The 22,853-nt window shown below is 44.9% G+C and overlaps 2 protein-coding genes across 3 annotated transcripts in view; one reads left to right on the forward strand and one right to left on the reverse strand.

Annotated features, from left to right (window-relative positions):
- Positions 1-3,521, forward strand: part of Jak1 (Janus kinase 1) — a 115,726-nt gene extending 112,205 nt beyond the window's left edge. Inside the window, exons 24-26 of the mRNA XM_048453157.3 lie at positions 827-944; positions 1,491-1,601; positions 2,416-3,521. Of these exons, the coding sequence (XP_048309114.1) occupies positions 827-944; positions 1,491-1,601; positions 2,416-2,511 (325 nt within the window). The 3' untranslated portion in view covers positions 2,512-3,521. The remainder of the gene's footprint in view (positions 1-826; positions 945-1,490; positions 1,602-2,415) is intronic.
- The window catches only part of Raver2 (ribonucleoprotein, PTB binding 2), an 80,079-nt gene continuing 58,051 nt past the window's right edge, over positions 826-22,853 (reverse strand). For both annotated transcript variants that reach the window (XM_085686307.2, XM_085686306.2), the window contains 5 exons: positions 22,698-22,809; positions 20,304-20,560; positions 18,858-18,966; positions 16,958-17,094; positions 826-5,587 (listed from right to left, as the gene is read on the reverse strand). In XM_085686307.2, the coding sequence (XP_085542433.2) occupies positions 5,441-5,587; positions 16,958-17,094; positions 18,858-18,966; positions 20,304-20,560; positions 22,698-22,809 (762 nt within the window). In that variant the 3' untranslated portion in view covers positions 826-5,440. The remainder of the gene's footprint in view (positions 5,588-16,957; positions 17,095-18,857; positions 18,967-20,303; positions 20,561-22,697; positions 22,810-22,853) is intronic.

Below are 22,853 nucleotides of genomic sequence, written 5' to 3' on the forward strand. Positions count from 1 at the left end.
TAAGGCTCTTATTTGTGCCAAATGCTAGAGATATGGTGACCCAGTTGGTGATGTCTGAGTTATGGGTATGGTGGCCAACTTTGTGGAGCCTTCAGGCATGGTTTTCGAAAAAACGTGCCTATTTAGGGAAAAGTTGGAAGATTCACACAGGTTGGGTGGAAGGAGGCCTGTGCTGTGTGGCTGGTAGGAATCAGAACTGAAACAGAGGGTCATTGGAAAGGTTTGTAGTGGGTGGCTACAAAGTCAGAGATGAGGAACCTGCATTTGGGAGCTGGGAATTCATCTCAGTAAAAGCCACCAGAGACTTGCAGAGTTTGTGCTGAAGGTCACCATGAAAGGAGGGGAAAAAAGGAACAAAGGAACCAGGGTTAGCTGCTTCACCAGCCCATGTAGGAGCCACACGCCTGGGGAGTAGTGGTTGGGACAGTGGAAAGTGAATTTGGACTACTGAGGAAACTAGTTCTGGGATGCCTTGACACCTGGTATGGGCACCTGGGCGTTATTCACCAGTAGTGACACTGGGAGGATGCTGGCTCTGAGCTTGTAGGGCTGTAACCTGGGGTTAGTCTTTAAGGGCCTGTTTCCTCCCCAGAAGATTGTCTCCTGGGACAAGAGGAACACAAACCTTTCATTTGAGGACAGCTAAGATGCTGTGAGCCTCTAGGTTGCCGCTTCATATGTCAGATGTGCACTGTGGCAGCAGTAAGGACTGGTACTCCATTCACTCAGATGCATGTGTAGTCAGAGAAATGGCTTTCCTGAGGTATTCTGTCATTTTTTTTTTTTTTTTTGAGGAAACAATGGTTTATTCCCTGCTTCCCTTCAGGTACGCTCCAGAATGTCTAATCCAGTGTAAATTTTACATCGCCTCTGACGTCTGGTCCTTTGGAGTGACACTGCACGAGCTGCTGACTTACTGCGACTCGGACTTCAGTCCCATGGCTGTAAGTGCCAACTGCCACCTTCACCTGAGCCAGCACCCAGTGGAAAAAGCACCTGTTCTTCTTCTGCTAAGTTTTGCTCTTGAATGGAGTTCATCAGTGTGTCACACAAAGAGAGATATGGTCATGTTCTTTTTGGCCTGGCTTTTCATGGTCAGGCAGAGTTTGCCTTCACAAGTCCAGAATCTCTAAAATGATCCAGATCTTTAGGGTGAGGGCCACCTTGAGAGAATGAATGCTTTGAACACTGGGTAGGGCTTTGTTTTCACTTAACTGTGGCTGTGCTTGCTCCCCACATATGTCGTTCATAGACTGATCCTCAAGAGCAAATGAGGATTTCCCTAGAATCGATGAAACTCCTGCTAGGTGTAGGGAAAAAAATGGTTAGGTCTACGGATGCCCTACGCCTTCCCAACCGATGAAAAGCTGAAATAAATTGTTAGCGGATTTAGATTTTCATTGACGTTATTGAGGAGAGAAGCTTTGTGGCTTTAATTTCTAGTTAGGCTGGGATCTTCACCTTATTTTGTTTGGTTTTATTTTACATAGTTGTTCCTGAAAATGATAGGCCCAACTCACGGTCAGATGACAGTAACACGGCTTGTGAATACTCTGAAAGAAGGGAAGCGCCTGCCATGTCCACCCAACTGTCCTGACGAGGTACCTGTGTCCCCTTCATGGGAAAGAAACGTGCTTTGTAATGTTTTACAGCTTGACTTAGCCTGCAGGAATGGGGGAGGGGAGAGGATCGGGAGAGAAGACCCGTAAGCTGTGCTGGGGAGTTGGCTCTTGGTTATGAGTACTTGCTGCTCTTTCAGAGGACTGTTCCCATCATCCATATAAGGTATTAGAGAAATCTCTCTTGGGGTAGGCGATAGTGATGCTCAAGCAAGGCTCCCCTCATGGAGCTGTCCCCTCCATCCCCTGCGTGCCAGTCCACCTTCCTTACTTGTGTAAACACATCTCGCTCATTAGCATTTAAGTTTTCTATATTCTAAACTGGATTGAGCCTTTCAGCAATAGGGTCTCTAGATGGTCAGAGTGAGGCATCATGGTGGTGAAAGGGTTATATAGCTTATCATTTTCTGTATTTTAAATTATCCAAATATTCCATTCTGTAGTCATAATAAGTTTGAAACCACCTTTTCTTATTTTCAATAATTCTGGGGGGGGCGGCGGTCTTTGTGTTGTATGCACATAAATATACATGTTTTCAAATATGTGGGTGCATATAGATGCTAGAGACTGATGTTGTGTCTTCTTGATTGCTCTGGTTTTTATTTATTGAGGCAGGGTCTCCTTGAAGCTAGCCCTCCTGATTCTGCTTTCTAAATGTGTGTGTCGTGGCTCTGAACTTTGGTTACATACTTGTGGGGCAAGTACTTCATCCACTGAGCCATCCCTCCAGCATCTCTTTTTGTAAATCTCACAAATCTGACATTATCTGTACTGTTCTTGCTTTTATTTTTCATAGGTTTATCAGCTTATGAGAAAATGCTGGGAATTCCAGCCGTCTAATCGGACAACCTTTCAGAGCCTGATCGAAGGATTTGAAGCACTTTTAAAATAAGAAGCATGAGTAACATTTAAATTCCCATTTATCAAGTCCTTCTCTCCCAAGCTATTAAAAAAAACTTTTTTTTAATGAAAAAGTTTATATTATGCCAAGAAAGCCACTCAACAAATATCTGAGTACATGCATATGTCACAGCTTAAATTTAGTGAAAAGTAATGACAACCAAACTAGAATGTGCCTAAGCACTCCCTTTGGAAAGATTAGATGATCAGTTGCATAGCAAAGGACTTTTGGCGCTGTTTTGCTGGCATATTGATCTTAGATTAAAAACTGGTGGACTTGGCTGAAACTTTGCCTTGCCCTGAAATCTCAGTATCTACACAGTGATAGTCTAGTCCTGCTCTGCAGTAGGGCTGCGATTTCAAGCTGTCTGTGCAGTGGCCCAGCTGCTGTTCTCTTGGCTAAGCACTGGTACCCATTGTGGGGAGAACCTGGCATCGACACTCTGCATGTTATTCTTGAACTAGGCCTGTGCTCTCCCTGCACAGCCTGCTTTCCTCTGACCCAGATGCTATGACACCTGCCTTTAAGAAATGTCAGTGCATACCCCTTCATAACTACCCCTGCCGGCAAGCTATCACAGTACCACAAACAGAAGACAATACCATCTACAAAGGCTAATTACTGTTTTGACCATCATCCCATACTGCAAAACTACCAAGAGAAGACTCAGCCCGGGGAACAACAGACTGGAGTTCAGAATTCACTAGGCAATTCTCAGTTTGCTTGGAGATAGCTAGGTAATCAATAATGTTCAGTTTCTGATTCAATGTGAATCATGAAGTTCTTCATGACCAAGAGTCTGGCAAACTTATTAATGCTGTTTAATACTTGTTTGATATTTTTTTCACCTTTTGAGCCCCCTGAAAGAATTCAAGATCTCTTTAGAAGCAACAGTACAGTTGCCATTTAAATTTGTTTAGTTGCTGTACATGTCAAACCTGTGGCCCGCTCTATATGCACTTTGTTTACTCTTTATACAAATAAACATACTAAAGACTTCACATGCATATGCCTTTTAATTTTAAATCTGCATTTTGAAAGCATTTCAAACCATTAGCTTAACATAGAAAAATAACAGCATAGACTTTGGGGGTTGGTTGTAATGACCTTATACTAACATCACTTGGGTTGTACATCTCTTCTGTCCGGGGATAATGGGCACATGCTGTACAGAGGAAGACCCACATGTGCTGTGATGCAGAGCACCTTTCAGTTCTCTCAGTTCTTTCCTCACCTTACAGCTCCACTGTAGCAGCTGCTATCCTTCCTGTACTGTTTGCCGAAGTAAAACTAAGTGCTGCAGAGACTAAATGCGGCAGCAAAAGGAAGGGGCTGTGCAGGCTTGGAGAAGCCATTGGTCTGCTGTGTGTTTCTTCCTGGGCAGCCATAGGTAGTATGCTTAGGATTGTCTTAACTTCTTAGCTGTCATTTTTCAATGAAAGCTGGTATATGCAATAAATTAGACCAAGTAAAATTTTTACAAAGCATATAACATGTACCAGTTTTAGACTTAATAATTAATGCTGGAGAGCTATATCATAGTCAAAAATGATAAATCCCAAGTAAAATATTTTAATGATCTGATCCTATAAAGTAGGATCATTGAGATCCCAAACTCCATCAGCTGTAGTCTCTTAACGAACAAACTTCTAGATGGAAAGAGGTTTCTAATTTATACCAAGATCTTCATAAAATGGTGAGATCCAAAGTCACATTAATAAAGACAAACACTCTTTCTGAAGTAACCTGGGTTAAATAGATGCTATCTTTCAGCTTCACTACCAGAGGATGAGTAATAAACCAGTGAGGTAGAGCTTTATCAGCTCAGAATTGTCCCACGCACTGTCCCACAGAGCCCCTTAGAAATGTCAGTGGGAACTGTGTTGCCCAGTCTCAGCCCTTGTCTAGCAATTACGTCTTCACTCCTGCATGCTATGAAATGGCACACAAACCTCGGCTCCTTGCCGTGTGCAAGTCTCTCAAAGGCTGAATGTCTGACCATAAGATAAAAGCAATAGGGAGACAAGTTGCAGACTTATGTGTGAAGGAAGGGAGAGTCCCAGGCTTTGCAGGCTCTGTGCTGTTCTGTCGAGGCTACTCAGTTCCCGCTGTGACACAAAAGTACACAGTGTGTAAATGAGTGAGCTTCACTGCGTTCCAAATAAGATCTTGGGGACATTAAAATTGCAGTTTCTTGTTGTGAGTTCTCCTCTACCCCAGGCATTTCGAAATGCAACCACTGCTTCATGGGCAGCACAGACTACACGTGGCCCTGGTGTGTACTTCGCTAACCCTTGTATTATGAAACCAAAGTTACTTTTACTGAAGTACTTTGTTTTCCACAAAAGGTGTAAGTGGTAGATGACACCTTGGAAGTCAAGCATCTGAAGTGACGTCACTGCCACTGGGTTGGTATTTTGTGACTGCTGTCGAGCTAATGGGGTTTGCATGACAAGTATCCATCTGGCCATACCAGCACCCTTGCAGTTTGAGGAAAGGTCCTTCAAGACTATGGATGAGATTGTTCTTAGGGAGAGTAAGGTAAATGCACATTGGCTTTTAAGAAATTCATTCTAAGGCTAAGGAAACAAAACACTGTTTCCCATTTATTGCTTCAGACTTTATGATGTCAAGATTGTTCCCAGGCCCAAAACAAGGACTATTGGAATGCTGACTCTCCAGTGAGCTGAGCTGCTGTCACAAGGATTAAGACACATCTAATCTAGTGGAAAATGCCCTCCAACCAGTGACGTTTCTTATTGCTAGTTGCGTATTTGGCTGATCTGCCTGCTGCATGACAGTTCGTTCTGGGACGTCAGAAACCCGTATCGAAAGGATATGGCTAGTGTGAATGAAGTTAAGGCAGCGATGGGCAGCAGACACTGCAGAGGACCGCAGCAGTGGGCAGCAGACACGGAGCTCAGTACACACGCTTCTTTTTCAAGTAGGTTTCTGTGTAGCTCACTCCTGTGTCCTGAGGGTGCTGGCCAGTGAGTTCTACTGGACCCCCTTCTGGGACAGAGATGAGATAGGAGGAGCTTCGCTTCTCATTTCTCAAAGAAGATACCTATGAGAAAGTAAGAATGTCTGTAAGGAAAGCATTCTGAGTTGGCGTCACTATAGAATTATATTATTATGCAGAATACCAAAACTGAAGAAATACAAAAACACCTTTGATACTGGAAATCAAACTTTCAAATCTTTATAGAAATCACCTGCAGAGAGCTAGGGGTATGGTTCAGTTGAAGAGCAGCCTCCTAGCATGGAAGAGACCATGTTCCATCCTGGCACCACAATCAGCCACATCTAGGACCTTTACAAACTACAAGCAGACCTCAGAGTCCTCACCTCAGTCAGGGGATGTGGGAGAAGGAAACTGACCCTGCTCACACCTGAGTCGGAAGAGCAGCATCTAGTGTCCGGGTTCCTGACGGAGGAGCTGGGCTCAAAAATGGACCTGTGTGAGGAGTCTGCAAGTTTGCCTAGCAACTGGGAAGGAGAACTGGCTGAGTGATGTCAGGGGAAAGGACAGCAATGAGAGTAATGAGATCTCAAAACTTTGGTGCCCCAAGTAATCAGATTTCCAAGATCCCTTCCAGAGACTCTGATCCAGAAAGGGCCTAAAGTTTCCCATCATAGATGTCGTAATCGGTACAGTGATACTGTATAGCATAGCCTGTGACCTTTCCCTACACATAGAGTGAGATGCTTGCCGAGGCAGGTAGACAGCGTGAGAATAGCCGATGAGGAAGTGGGCAGCTCTCTAACGCTGGAGACTGCTCACATGCTGTACTTAGAATCAGCTGCTATTCTTAAAACCTTAGAAGAGAGGCTGCTTCACAGGGACAGGCTCTATTCCTCTATCATTCTGTCAAGAAAAGGCTCCAGAGCTCATGAGTCGCCCAGTGGCACAGCAGTTGCCTTGGGTTTGATCCTGAATGACAGAATACTGAAAACCCGAGCTCCCTCTGTTGGTACTTACTCTTACAACCTTGGTCTAGGGGAGTATTCAGAGTCAAACGCTGATTTGCGTTTGCTTGGAAATTATGGGGTGTGTGTGGCAGGGAGGAACACAGGTGAAACCAGACTGGTCTACACATGTTGACAGTTGGCAAGACATGCAGCTCTTCCCTGGCTGTCTCCCATTGAGCCTCAGCATCTTCCAATACCTTTGTCCAAAGACGCTTGCCACTACAGACCTTAGCCACTAACACAGTTAACCCTTCAGATAGAATCAACTTCTCTTTTTTTCCTCCTCCAAACCATCAACCCATTCTATAAGATTTCCCTAAAGATACGGGGCAAGACGCAAACACCACTCACAGTGGGCAGAACTCTGCTGCTCCTCTTCCCTCCACGCGGCAGGGTATCCCATGTGTCATCCTTCCCAGAAAGCAAGGGCCTCAAGTGTCCCCTTCTAGATCACCTTACTCTCCCCAACCAGCTAGACACTGGGTGTTCTTATTCAGATAGTTCTGTATCATTCGGAGAATCAACAGATCAAAGAGATGAGCATGAATGTCAGAGCTGCACAGAAAAGCGCGGGTAGGAATGGGAAGGGACTTCTGTAGCAGTGTGAGAGGGTCGTTCTGATACAGTACATCAAAGACGGCCAGCTTGTAAGGCTTGCTGGAATGGGGAACAGCTGAGGTTGTTGAAGCAAAGCTCAGTATTCTGGGAAAAACTCATAACTAAAAGTGAGTAAGAAAAATAAAAAAACAGCCACAAAGAAGGAGAGCGTACGAAGCAACTTTCTGTTGTCTATCCCCAGCATTCACGCCTCCATTCGTTCACCACACCCTTCACTCCGAGGACCTGGGCCCTGGGCTTTACCTACACTTCACTCTCCCCGAGCAGACTCTGGAGAGGGTCCAGTGGGATGGAACAATGGAAAAAGACACTTGCCATCAAGACTCACGACATCTTAAAAGAAATGTCAAATGCACTTGAAACAGCTCAGTCTGGTCCAGTGATGCTGCACAAGCTCACCCTGAAGATGCAGCACACCCAGGCACTTTCTACACATTAGCTCATTTAGGGCTAGAACAACATCCCAGGGCAGCAGGGAATTTATGATGTAACCCTGCTACCAACTGGTGTGGTGTTGATACCTTCAATCCCAGCACTCAGGAGGCAGAGGCAGGAGGATGTCTGAATTTATGGCTAGCCAGGGCTACATGGTAAGATCCTGTCTCAACAAACCAAACCATTGTGGGCTGAAAGATGGTTCCATGGTAAGGGCATTTATCACTGTTGCAGAGGACAGGGTTCAGCTCCCAGAACCACACTAGTGAGCACACAAACCATCTGAGACCGGTTCTAAGGGATCTGACACTCTCTTCTGGCCTCCAAAGGCTCCTGCATCTATGTGGTATATATAAAGACAAGTAGTGCCTGCCTCCCTCCCCCCCCCCCAAAAAAAAACCCTGCTGCTTTGGTGAACTTACACTAGGATGTATACATTCCCTATCAAGATGCCCCACAACACTTTAAGCACTCAGTCTCACCTTCTTCAAAGAATCATTGCCCATCAGTGTGGATACTTTCAAAAAGATATTCACCTTCAGCACGGCCCTCCCCAGAGCACGGTAAAACTGCCTCTTGTTCTTTCATGTTGCCTCCCTGGACTCTTATCTTTGGAATTACAATGCTGAGACTTTCAGAGCACTGTGGTTATGACTTCATGGAGGTTCCCTAGGTCTTGGGTAGTCCCCGGTGGAATTACTCACCACCCTCCCCCCCGACCTACCATGGGGGAACCCAGCATCTTCACTCTTAGATGGTTCATCTATTTCACCAAGACAATGAGTGGTCCAGAATGATGACGGCTGGGCTCCTCCTTGTTGATCTCAACCAACCACACATTTGTGACAACACCAATCTGGCACTTCCCCCAGTGTCCTCCTCCCACCACGACCAGACTTGCATGATGACCAACCAGTAGCAATATTATTCCGGACCATTCATGCAAATCAACCCTCCTCCCAGCCCTCTGGAGCCATTCCACCCACAGTCCTACCCATCTCAGCCAGTGAGAGTTCTAGTTTTCCAGGTCACAAAGCTTGGGCCATCCAGACTACCCTCAGCATCCCGTTTCCTCAACCTCCCCAAACGGCTTTGCTTCCAGTCAGCCACTGTGTTCCAAGAGCCATCCAGCATCATTTTCACTGCACTGCACTGCCCTGCCTCCTCGCTGACCTTGGTTTGTTCTGCAGTCACAGCTTAGAATACAGCCCTAAGTAAATACATGGGTCTAGTAAGGTCCTAACCTGTCTGTCCTGTCCCCACCCACTGTGACTTCATTTTCCATGTTGCCCAGGCCTCTCCTGCCTGGGGACTCTCCCTCTTCCTCTCTCCTTGTTCCTCTAACATGGCAAGCATGTTTGCCTTGCACATCTCTGTTGGGCCCTGTCTCCCCTTACTCCCTGGGGTGCGGCTCTGAGGACAGTTCTGGTCAGCCAGCTAAAGCTTCCTGCTAATTCTTGTGCTCACTCTGCTAGCCTGGTGATTTAGCTACAGGGCACAGTCCACCTTTGGTATGGTAATTTCCCACCTGCCTGGGAGAATTACAGGGCACCAAGGTCTCTCTTACTGCTGTCACTGCTCTCCACCCCCTGCCTGGGAAGGAATTCCCTACAGCGCCAGGTCCCATATGGCTGGCGCCAGTTTCCCCTCTGGTTGGGAGGAAGTTCCCTTACTGGGGCCAAGGTATATTAGCCTTGCATTCAGCTAAATAAAGTGGCATTCGGTGATCTCTTGTCGAATGACCCAGGTCTCTTGTGTGTGTGTCTTTTGTTCAATCTCCAGGCCTTTGCCCAAACTCGTATAGGTACAGAGGCGCACGACCCGTACCAAGAAGGGTGATGCAGAACCAGGTGGTACACATCTCTGCATTTGCTAGTCCTACTTTGGGGACTTTGTATGACATGCAGGCATCCGTGTGACACATTGTCTATAAACTTCTCATCTTTGCCCCAAAGTTCACCTGCCAAAAGTCATTGTGTCACATTTTTAAAATCACTCGACAAGTCTCAGTGGCCACAAGCTATAAGTTACACACCTTAAGTTCATTTAATTGTATAAATGAATGAGTTGTCTCTGAAAGCTCTATATGGGTCTGCAGATGGTGGTGTTGTCATGGGCTATATAGTGTGATTTCCGTTTGCACGATTTTGCCACTAGGTGGCAACATTATGCTCTCTAAGGAGAGACCCAGCCTCTTCCAAGCCTTTTGTTTATTCTTGGGTTTGTGCCACCCCAACTCATCATACATTCTGAGGCTGATTCCCTAGGCTGGGCAGCCAGCTTCGCGGCAGCAAAGATCCCTGTAGCTAGGGAAACCCAAGACTACAGCTCACAGTGCAGAGGACTCTTGCCAGCAAGCCAAGTGTGGAAAGAAAAACCCACATCACAGAAAACAGTGAAGGAATTCCTAAATTATCCCTCGCATTACTGAAACTAGTGACTATGTCATGCTGAAAAGTCACAGATAAGTGTTGGCCTATTTCTTCTACTTGAGTATAAGGGAGCAGGAAGGAATATTCTATTGGTTGTTTGTCAGATTATAATTAGAGGTTACACTAAAGTATTAAATATTTAATAAGCTGGCTCAGTCTCCTGTAACAGGGGCTCTAACAGCCATCTGATGCAGACGGACCTATTCATCTTTACCTCAGAATCTGAAATTTCAAACTGTATGTACCTAAACTAAGAAGATACTTCAGATGATAAAGCCATTAGATTCTAAATTAGCATTTCTTTCTGACTTCATTTTTTATGGTCTGCTTCAAAAACCTCCAAAATACTAAGTAAAAATGCATCCTCTATTTAGTATAGTTTAGCTTTGTGTCTAAACTACCAGAGTCCATGGGCTGGCAGGATGGCTCAACAGTTAGGAGTGCATATTGCTCTTGCAGAGAACCTAAGTTCAGTTCCCAGCACCCGCACTGGACAGCCCCCCCTGCAAAGAACTCCAGCTCCGGGAGATCGGACACCCCCTTTCAGCCTCTGCAGGCACCCGCTCCCACGCACATAACTTAAAATAGACATCTAAACATATGTCCAGAGTCCAGTATTCTCTATGCACAGAGCTGGACAACTGGGTCTGATTCTAGAGCGCCCTCTCACGGTGCCAGCAACAGCCCCACTGGTTCTTCCTTCCTCTGCACATTAATCTACGGACTTTTTGTACAGATTTACTTATTCTGGACATTTCACACAAACCCTCATGAACAAGGCTCCGTGGCTAACTCCTCTGCACGCTGTCAAGGTCCATCCACTGAAAACATTCTACTGTTCATCTGCTTGCTAACTGGTGGACAATTGGGCTTTCCCCTTTTGGCTGTTAGCAGGTAACCCGCCATAAACACCAGTGCATACACTGGTGAGCACATATATCCAGAGTGAAACTATCGGTCAGATAGCAACTCGGGATTTCTGAGCCATGCTAATTGTTCCTGATGCTTCAGCATGCCCTTGCCCACACAGCTAAGGTTCTTTTTCCTTCCCGTTTGTCGGCTGGGATCATCTCAAGGGACCTGAGTGCCATCCTTGTCACTCTTCTCCCTGTTGACATCGACTGCTGTCCCCTAACGAAGCTTTTACTTTGCTTTATTATAATTTTCAAACTCAAAATTTCCATCTGACTGTTTTATGCTCTCCTCTATGGATACCATGTTTGGAGCAACATGGCTCCCACACTGCCTAAGGTCTTTCTTTACGTGTGATTCGCTTTAGCTCTTTGGGATTGTTTTATACCACTGCCTCTTAAGTCCAACATCAAAGATACTTTATGAGCATTCTTCTGTATTATCTGCTTTTCCTGTACGGGTGTTTTAGTCGATGTTCCATTACTGTGAAGAGACACCATGACCACAGCAACTCTTATAAAGGAAAACATTTGTCTGGGGCTGGCTTACCATTTTTTGTGGCTTAGTCCATTACTGTCATGGTGGGAAGCAGGGCAACAGGCAGGCGGGCATGGTGCTGGAAAAGGGGCTGAGAGTTCTACATCTGGATCAGCCGACAGCAGAAGAGGGAGACACTGGGCCTGGCTTGAGCTTAGGAAACTCTAACGCTCATCCCCAGTGGCACACTTCCTCCAACAAGGCCACACCTCCTAATCCCCATCAAGTGGGCTTCCTAAAGACTAAGCACTTAAATTTATGAGCCTGTGGGGATCGTTTTTATTTAAACCACCATAACGGGCCAGATTTCCTGATTTCTTTACATTTCTATTGATTTTTGTTGTTGTTGTTGAAATGAGGATCATTTGAAATAAAACAGTATGACTGCAATGAGTCTACAAGCCCCTCGTTTGTTTTTGTTTATTAGCTTGAACATGTGAAAAGTGCAAACTTGTTAGGTGTGGCCGTTACAAACAGTACTCTGTTAGCTCACGTGGTCAGTTAATGTCTAGACAGAGTTTCTTCAACACCTAGATTTTTTTTTTAGTTTTCAACACCCAGATCTTCTTTCTAAAGTTTAATTAAAATGTTTTCATACAATATACTTTGGCCAAATGTTTTTAGAATTTAACTGACATTAAACTACTGACATGCTGCCACAGTTCTTTGAGCAGTCTGCCAACACTACCCTATGTATGGCAATGCACACTCACGTAAAATGTAATCCATCATCATCACACCTCACTTGCCCCGCACTGTCCCCGGCATTAGTGTTGTAAAATGACTATCTCATGTATTACCAAGCCATCGATACCACCGTACGATTTTTGCTATTAAATAAATCAAGGAAAGGAAAACCGGTCGCCTCTTCACATTTTGCCAGTCATAACGGTGGCTCTCATTGCTGGAGAAGTCAAATGGGTACAAGACAAGACTCCTAAACATCACGAGACATGCAGGGAGGCGCCAACAGGCAGTTATTCGATCCCAGATGTCAGAGGTGCCCAGGCGGAAGAGCTCCGGACTGCATGCACTGCTGTTCCCCAGACCATCCCTTCCCAAGTATGACTTCTGCGCACTACCATGTGTAGATAAAACTCTCCTGCCTCTCAAGGGGAGACTCTGCCCATTAGAGCTCTAAGTCTTTTTGAAGCAAGTTTTGACCATTAGCTTTTCAGATAGTTTATACTCTGTACGGTAGTTTAAACATAATTAGCACCTATAATCTCCCATAGGGAGGGCCTTTGTTGGAGTGGGTATGGCCTTGCTGGAGGAAGTGTGTCACTGTTGGGGGCGGGCTTTGTGGTTTCCTATGCTCAGGATACTCTGCCCAGTGTGTCAGGCCACTTCCTGTTGCCTGCACGATGCAGGACTCTCAGCTTCTTCTCCAATGCCACGTCTGCCTGCGCTCCACCATGCTCCCCGTCATGAGAATGGACTGAACCTCTGGCACTGTAAGCAAGTCACTTACTTCAGTGTTCCTTGTAAGAGCTGCTGTGGTCATGGTGTCTTTTCACAACAGTGGAAACCCCAGCAAAGACATCCTGTTAACTTTATCTCCTCTTCAGATATGTACTTCCAGCTGCTTGGTCTGTTACTGGGGCTCCCAAGAGTCTGCGCATTGGTTTCCAGTCTCCCTTCTTCCTGCTGCTTTATGAGCGTGAATCTTTTCTTCCTGTTTTCCCAGCCTTGTGCTGGACCCATCAAAGGTCATTTTTAACATCACAAACAAATTCTGTCCGTTCTAGAATTATTCAGTTCCTTCAAATGTGTCAGCTCTGTCTGAGATCCCCTATTTGCCCATGACGTCTTTATGTCACTGTACACATTGATGTTTTAATGTCATTGTTAATTAATACCAACACCTGGACATCATGGGGCTCTGTCTTCCTTGTATGATTTTTAACTCTCTTTTATGTGTATAGATGTTTTGCCTGCATGTATGTCTGTGCACCACATGTAGGCTTGGTGCCCATGGGGGCCAGAAAAGGGTGTTGGATCCCCAGCACTGGAGCTGAGACATGGCTATAAGCTGCCATGTGGGCTCTGGGAATCAAACCCAGATCCTCTGGAAGAGCAGCCAATGTTCTTAACTGCTGATTCATCTCTCCAGGCTCAACTTCCTAGTACTTTTTAAGTCTTGGACCCGAAGGATGAAAAATGTAAAAGGTGTGGATTCTATTATCTTCCCCTGAAGATAATATTTATCTATTCTAGAAGTTTAAGCCCAAGTCCAGGCTTTCTTCTCTGCTGGGCTTCACTGACCATCAAGCTGTGGTTCTCTACCAGGTTTCCTGGTGTCTCCCTCACGCCAGCAGTTCAGGGATCAAGTGTGTTTGGGCCCAGTTTCCACAGTGACTTCGGCGGCGCTCATGGGTGCTCCTACCCATGCACTTCCTTCCCTGTTCCAGGACCCCTCACTTCACAACTTACCCAACAGTCCTAAGGCTTACTCAAACTCCGCAGGCCAGTGAGATTGCAGAGTTTGCACAGAAAAAGAAGTCAAGCAAAGAGTCACAGAAACATGGCTGTCATTGAGGGGAATTCCCCTCTCTCAGGACCCAACTCCCTTCGGTTTCTACCGGTTAGTCTCCAATACTTCCAACAGAAGCTACTTTGTTCAAATCTACCCCAGATTTTTGTTTTGGTTTGGTTTTTTGAGACAGGGCTTCTCTGTGTAAAAGCCCTACCTGCCCCAGAACTTGCTCTGTAGATCAGGCTGGCGTTGAACTCATCTGCCCGAATCTCCCCAGTGTCGACTCCGGATTTTATCAGGGGTTTATGACAATAACTTCATGATCATTAGAAACACCAAATATTAAATTCTTAAACGCGATAGCTTTACTTAAAGGAGAAATTATATTATCTAGTATCAGACACAACCATCTCTCCCATCTCTGAGGTATAAAAACTTACACAGTTTCTGGGAGCTACAAGAGCAACACGGGCTGGGCTTTGCAGTCTGAGCAATCCTTCGCAAGCTGCAGAAATGCAGAGCGCTAACTACGCCTCTGTGCTCTTCCACGTGCGCCAGGCCGGGGGTCGTTTAGAACTCACGGGCATGGGAGAAAGGTGAAATGTTTACACAGTCTAACACATACAAGTGCAATCCCAGCACTATTTTTAAAAAATGTTTAAAAACTGAGTTGGGATATAGCACAAGAGTAGTGTGCTTGCCTAATGTGTACAGAACCTTTGGCCCAATCCCTCATCGATGCTGGTGATAATGATAAATGCTCACCACTGTGTCCTGGCTAGCTTTTTTTTTTTTTGGGGGGGGGGGGTGACTGGTTTGCTTGGTTTTCAAGGCAGAGGTTCTCTGTGTAGTCTTGGCTGCCTTGGAACTAGATCTGGCTGGCCCAGAACATGTAGAGATCCGCCTGCCTCTGCCTCCCAAGTGCTAGGATTAAAGGTGTGCGCCACCAACTGCCCAGCCTAGTTAGTTTTTATTGTCAATTTGACAAAAACCTAGAGTCACTTGGGAAGAAGGAACCTCAACTGAAGAACTGCCTATGTCAGACTGGTCAGTGGCCAAGTCTCTAAGAGTTGTCTTTACTAATAATTAATTTGGGAGGGTCCAGTACACTGTGGACAGCACTATCCTTAAGCAGGTGGGTCTGAGCTGTATAAAAAACCTAGCTGAGCAAGCCAAAGAGTGAACAGCATTCCTCCACGCTTCCTGCTCCTGGGTCCCTCTGCCTCATGTCCCTCCAAGCTTCCTGCTCCTGGGTCCCTCCGTCCTGACTTCCCTCCAGGCTTCCTGATCCCAGGTCCCTCCAACCCAACTTCCCTCCATGCTTCTTGCTCCCGGGTCCCTCTGCCCCGATTTCCGTCAACGATGGATTCTGATCTGGAAGTACAAGCCAAGTAGACCCTTTCTTCCCCAAGTCACTTTTGGTCTTGGTGATTATCACAGTGACAGGGAAGCAGACTAGGACACGTTGCAAAGGAAGTGACAAGTGTTCAAAGCATGGAGATGCAAGGCTCCACTCGGAACCTCTCCACAGGAGAGTGACCAGCTCCATACAGCACATATCGGCTTCACCGCCACCATCTAAGAACCGAGTTAGCAGAGTTGAAGACGAATTTCAAATGTCATACTCAAATGAAAAGCTCAGTTCAGAACAGTGTGAACTTCCTTTGATGTTTAAAATGCATACCTTTGCTAGATTCTTAAAAATGTATTGTTTCTTCTGCTATGAAAAGTACAACTTGTTCTCCTATACAAACCACATTTTGTGACTATTATTTTAATGACGATTTTAGGATATGTTTACACATTATTTTACATCATTTTAAATTTCCGAATTATATTTACAGTAAAAACAACATAATTTGCTTACTCAGTCTTAGTTGAATATTTTGGTTGTTTCTAATCTTCACAACTGTATATTCATAATAACTTTATCTCCAATAATTTAACTTTTGCCCCTTACATATAATCAATCTCCAGTGTGCTTATCTGCATAATTACTGCATCCATGAACAAAGATGGAACCTTAGGAAGCGAGAATGTCTTCCTCATGACATCAGCTCTGACCCCCAGTTTTTAAGTTAAGAAAGGCCACTACCTCATATTAATTTATCTTTAGGACATAATTTAGACTCATACTCCACGTTCACAGGTTCTGTAACCATATATTCCACCAACTGTATGTGGGAAATATTCGAAAAACTGCACCCGCACCGAAACCATGCTGCTTTTCCTGTTATTATTCCCTAAGCAACGCAGTGGATTTGCATAGCATTTCCAACACATTAACTACTGTGTGTAATCTACAGAGCATCGATGCATGAAGGAGATTTGCCCAGAAAGACTGCATACATGACACCGTACAGATATGAACTTAGCATTCACAGATGGGGTATTCACAGGAGTCCTGGAACAAACCTAAAGATCCTGGGGGTTGGCTCTTCTTTTATGCTGTGTGGCTTTGGTATACAGCTGGGCGCGGTGGTGTACACACGTAAGCCCAGAACTCCAGAGGCTGAGGCACTGTGAGCTTGAGGTCAGCCCGGGCTATCAAACAGCCTGCTAAAGCTAGTATGGGAACGCCTGGAAATGTGAGCATTTCCTCCACCTCTAAGCAATGATGAAGGGTGAAGGGAGCTTTCTCCCCTTTGGGTTCTTAAGGTTTATATTCTCGTAAAACAGAGGTCAGCAGAATTTTCAGGAAAGAGTCAGGTAGCATAAATATTTAACCTTGTAAGCTGTGCAAGTCTGTTCCACTGGGTACGGCTGCACCATAGGAAATATGTAAATGAATGGATGGGGCTACGTCCAACCGAAAAGCAGGTGACAGGCTGGGTGTGGTATAAGGGCTGCAGTTTGAAGACTTAAAACCGTAAGAGGTAAATATTTGGTTTAAAATAATATTAAATAGTTTCTTGAACCTATTCCCAAATTTTAAAAGATGAGCATGAGATAACTATCCCGTGTTCTCAGAGTGCTAAAGTAGTCATATTTCCACACTCAGCGGCATCAGGTAGAGCTGAGCCACTTTCCCTATCATGGCCTGTGCATCCTTTACCTGGGCATAATCCTCGAAAGGTGGCGAATAAGCGATGCATTTCTCCAGGACATGCTGGGACTCGCTTCCCTGGGAGATTGCATCCAGAATGTTGCTTGCGATTCCAGTCTTGTGTGATGTGCCTTTACTTGCAGTGGCTAAAGACAAAAATGTGTAAAACACATTACAAACAGCGTAAAACACAGCCTGTTTCAGGTATGTTACTAATGTATGTTTATACTTATTTTCTCTAGGAGGAATTACACACTGCTTCATCTACTTCAGTAATTGAAAATGGAAGGTTGCCACATACGCAAAATAATAAATTTTTTTCTATTCTTTTTCTGTACTGGGAATTGAAGCCATGGCTTCAAGGATGCTAAGCAAGTACTCTACCACTGAACTATACACCCAACCCACAGACAGATATTCTACATCAGTGGCTCTCAACCTTCCGAATGCTATGACATTTTAATACAGTTCCTCACGTTGTGGTGCCCCCAAACCGTAAAATTAATTCATTGCTACTTCATAACTGTAATTTTGCTGCTGTTATGAATCATAATGTAAACATCTGATATGCAGGATATCTGATATGTAACCACAAAGGTGTTGTGACCCACAAGTTAAAAACCGCTGTTCTACACCAATGCATATAAAATGCAAATTAACCACCCTTAAGGCAAAAGTTGTCTGTGTCGATTTTACGTGAGATCAGTGTACTGCAAAGAGACACGTTAGAAGAACACTTTTTCCTAGATTCAGAAAAATTATAATTAATGCTCAAGAGGATACTTTGTAAAATGCCAAAAATGTATATTAAATCCTTTCCTTGCAGTTTGCAATTTCCTAGCTACGTTCTGCATTTGCACAAGCGCGTGCCTGTTAGAGCAGTTTGCAATTTCCTAGCTACGTTCTGCATTTGCACAAGCGCGTGCCTGTTAGAGCAGTTTGCAATTTCCTAGCTACGTTCTGCATTTGCACAAGCGCGTGCCTGTTAGAGCAGTTTGCAATTTCCTAGCTACGTTCCGCATTTGCACAAGCGCGTGCCTGTTGTCGCACAGGCTTAGCAGCAGCACCGCAATCATGCGGAGCTCACTTTCACTTTTTCCATTTAAAATCATCTTTAGAGACGCCTTCCTACGTGAACAATGTAGATTACTTCTGATTAGTACTATCGCTGGTTTTTAAAAGTCACAGTGTTCCACTCTGGGTACCCAGCCTCTTCCCTCCCGGACGACATGAATGTGTTCTTCAGTTTCCCATGACTGACTTTTCTGTAGCACTGTGTTTGAGTAAGGGTTGATCCACGCTAAGAAGGCCTGGTTGACTCCGCTTCTGCTGAGTGGCAGTCATATACCCAGCGCGCACGAATGCACTGCTAGGTCACTTAGAGGCTGCAAGCTCTGGTTTAGACTCATGATTCTGCCTGCACGGCGAATGACTGCAGGGCTTCAAACAACCCACCTCCTTCATCATTTTCAGTAATGGCGCAATAAGAACTGAATAGGATTATTTTGCCTAAATAAAAATACTGTTGTGGGGGCTGGAGAGATGGCTCAGAGGTTAAGAGCACTGACTGCTCTTCCAGAGGTCCTGAGTTCAATTCCCAGCAACCACATGGTGGCTCATGGCCATCTCTAATGAGATCTGGTGCCCTCTTCTGGCCTGCAAGCATACATGGAGGAATGTTGTATATATAATAAATAAATAAATCTTTAAAAAAAATACTGTTGCGAAGATTTTTTTTAAGTTTTTTAATTTTCTTTTTTACCCAAATAATGAGATGATTGCGAAAGACTAAGTTCGTGATTTAGAGCTTAGTTTTGTCAGTAAAGTATCACGAGTGTCGACGATGAAAGTAGAAGTCATCACAGACCATCTCCAGGGACCCCTAGGGCTGACCAGAGGCCCTGCTTACCTAGGCACACACTGGGTAACACACTCGCCAGATTCAAATACGGATTCTTACTGAGGCGAATTTCTTTGGGTGGTTCTCCCAAGAGTGAAGTCTGATTCTTAGAGGCGGCCTATTCACCAGAAACAGAGGTTGGGATGGTGAATGAGTGGTGTAAAAAGAATGAGGGACATCACAGTACACACACACACACACACACACACACACACACACACACACACACACCCCAAAAGTCATAGAAGTCCTCAACAGGATCTTACAAGCCACACAACTAATACTTGCTTATTTAAACTATTCACTAAAATTAAAAGTGCAAAAGGACTTGTTTTTCAATATATCTTGTACAGTGTGATCATTTGCGGGCTCTAGCTGCCTTTAATCCTAGCACTTGGGAGGCAGAGGCAGGCGGATCTCTGTGAGTTCGAGGCCAGCCTAGTCTACATAACAAGCTCCAGGACAGCCAGGACTACACAGAGAGACCCTGTCTCAACAACCCCAATAAAAAATAAATAAATAAACAGAATTCTACAAGTAGAGCACAACCTGAGGCGTCTTGTATCTTCTCACTTGATCTCAGAGAATTCATCTTTGCAAGAAACAAAATAAAACAACCAATTCTGTATCTGATATCTAGAAACGCAGGGATTCACATTAGTTATAAGATTTAAATTTTCATTATGTGGCTAAAAACAAATGGCACAAGCTCATCTCTAGGCCTGAAAGTAATGCCAAGCTAGAGAGAATGAGAAAGAGAAGTTCGTGAGCCAACTCTCAGGAGACAATGTTAGACAGGACCACTACTTCCACATACCTCACAGAAGCAAGGACCTCATCCATTTAACAGAAAAGGAAGGGATGGGGGCTGAGTCTTCACTATGCTCCACATTCTCCTGAGAGATGGCTTACTCTTTACTCTCTGGTAAAGGCTTTTAAAACTACAGTTCTGGTTAGATAGGTAAGATAAAGCTTAGTTTTCTTTGCATACTTGTCTTTTTATTTTATTTTTTTTAAAAGCACAATGAAAGAAGTGCAGTCCTGAGTGTTCATGTCTGCCTGGGAGAGCCACAGACCCTTTTATGTTCCTGACGCTTTCCTGGCAATGCTGCTGTGTCTGGACAGCAAACCTGTCTCAGACACCTTTGTAAGCCTCAGAGAAATCCGGGTTTGCGTGTGGCATGCTTATCGCATGGCCGCAGGTTTGCTCACTCAGTGCACAGCTGCTGAATGCTTGCTATGCTCCAGGGATCGATATCATTCAAATGAGCATGAAATTCAACCCTTAACAAATTCACAGCAGCTCCAGAAGGTAATCTGGAGCTGCCACTTAGAAGATGTGGAAAACACGGCAGTAGGGACAATCACCACACACAAGTCACTGGCTGCCGCAGAACAATGCACAATTCGGGGACAAAGAGGAGAGGAAAGGCGCTTTCTCGCCCTGGAACCTACCTCCGGGCCTTTCGCTGGGCTCTGCTGGGTCTTCTGGTGGCCTGTCAGTGGGCCGCCAGTGGGAAGGCCTGGGAAGGTCTGCAGATACTGCTGCGACCCTGAGAAACTGGCTTCCGTGGCGCCCGCTGAGGCCGACTGCTTCTCCTGAGTGGTCCCACGGCCCGGCCCGGCTTGTCCGGCAGTGAGCTGGTGTGGGAGGAAGGGTAGCATGCCCAGGCCGGCTGCCAGTGTCGTTTGCGTTGGAATCAGAGTAGACGCTGGAGTGAACCACAGAGGCAAAGGAACCCCGGTTACACGAGGCTCGGGGCCCCTTCTGTACCGAACAGAGAACTGTGGAGTCCAGCGGGTGAGGGCAGAGGCTATGAGCTCACCAGAAAACAAAACCTGACACTAATAATGCTGTTAAAATTCTCAATAATTTCTAAGATAACCTCAATATTACTTTTAATGATACATTTTAATTATTATTTTAAAAGCTTATGATTCTTTTTTTGACAGTTAAATTATATCAGTACTTTAAAATGCCCAATCATTGCAATTTGGTTGTTTCCATACTTGAAGAGAATAGCTGAGTCTAGGGTTTTAAAAATTCAGCATTTCCTCAGTTGATGGGGATTCCATAGCAAGCCCGGTTAGCAAGCCCTGGCAGCTGCTAAGAGCTGGCTGCACCCATGTCTTCGCAGCTTGAGTCTGCGGTCTTTATCCTGGCAACTTGGCCTTGGCAGCGGTTGAAGATTTACACGTGGAAATTCACAAATACTATAAATCAACACTATTTCTAAGTGGAAAGATCTGGTACTTAAACACCAGAGTGCCACTGTTGTCCTTGAAGTCAATGCTCAGGAATAGACAAACACTAAATCAATAAAAGTTATGTATTACTTATAGGAAGTAAAATCCTGAAAAGAATAAAAGTTTTCATAGGAAAATTAGGGCTCACTTTTTATTATTATTATTATTATTATTTTTTTAAATCTGTAAGTCAGGGTTGGTGAGATGGCTCAGCAGAGAAAGACACTTGGCCCTGGGCAGGGTTTAAATCCCACGAGCCTGGGATAGGAGAGAGCCAACTCCTACAAGCTGCTACACACATTCCACGTGTATGCCATAGCACACGTGTGCCCAACTCTCAACAAACAAAAAATAAATAAAATGAATTTCAAATTTAAAAATAAAACAAAGATGCATAGATCAGCCAGGCATGGCAATACGCATCTCCCAAATATACAGGGGCTAAGGCAAGATCACGTGACCTCGTAAGTTCAAGACCAGCTTGGGCAATATAATGAGACCCTGCCTCAAAATAAAAAATAAATAAATAAATAAATAAATAAATAAAAAGCAGACAAAACAAGAGGCCAAAAGGAAATTAAAACAGTTAATTTTGATGACTAGATCAAACTTCCATTCTACAAATTCACTAAGCAGCTTTGTTAGCTGGTGGAGGACTCGCTTTGGCTCCTCCGTCTCTCAGAATAGGTTTGCTTAGACGGTGAACCATCAGCGTTCTTAAGACAGCACACGAGACAGAGAGCTGTGTATCAGCTAGCATTACCACGAGGAATAAACATTTTCGTAGCTCGCAGTCGTGGAAAGTCAAAGATTTTAGGATGACAGACTCCGATCATTGCGAGAAATTCCTTGGCAATTTAACCACAGCCTGGTCAATTTCCGCAGTGAGACTCAACTGAGCAGTCTGGTCGGTTTTATTGTAGGAGACGAAGTGTGTTACTTATGTGTACGGAACTTAAATGGCCACCGGCGCTGGTTTCACTCTGCATGCTCATGTCGGACCAACTGAAAGCTTTTCTCTAAATTACAATAAAATAAGAAACCCTGGCGTATTTCTAGTTTTCTAAAATAAAAACATTCTGCCTGTCACGTGCCCAGAGCATGTGGATCAGTTGTCTTCTGAGTAATCATTTTAAGACGTAATTTAAAAATGACTCAAGTCAACAGGGCTTAAATTTACAAACTCTAGCTACTCCCTGTTTAAGGGCTGAGGGTCCTTCTTCGGCGAAACTAAAATGGAGACACGGGGACTATGCTGTGCGCCCAGTGGGCAGCATGTCATCGTCAAAGGGAAGCCATGTCTTCGCCTGGCACTACTGTGAGCCCAGTGGGCAAGCATGTCAGCGTCAAAGGGAAGCCATGTCTTCACCTGGCACTGTTGTGAACCTGCATGAAATATTAAAGGCCATCCAGCAGGGACCGTCTCATCTTGGCATGGAGGCAAGCCCATTAATAACATATCAGATGTGGCAACGGGGCTCTTTAAATTTTAAGTCACCAAGATTTAAATTTAATCATCCTATAAATAAGAGAGGAATGGAGGTAAACTATCAAGTCTCAAAGCTGACTGCACAGGGACTTCCCGGCAAAAAGGTCACTTACTTCTGTGTGCGTCTCCATGGTGTCCCAGGTCCGTCTTCAGGGAGAGTGGGGGCCCTATTGCCAGTGCGGGCTGCAGCACCATGGCGGGCGGCTCTCCGAGCAAGCCGGGCTTCTACAGCAGGGGTGAGGGGAGACAGTTTCCATGGGGGAGGAACG

Source organism: Myodes glareolus, chromosome 3 (assembly GCF_982192425.1).
Source record: "Myodes glareolus chromosome 3, mMyoGla1.1, whole genome shotgun sequence".
Taxonomy (NCBI): domain Eukaryota; kingdom Metazoa; phylum Chordata; class Mammalia; order Rodentia; family Cricetidae; genus Myodes; species Myodes glareolus.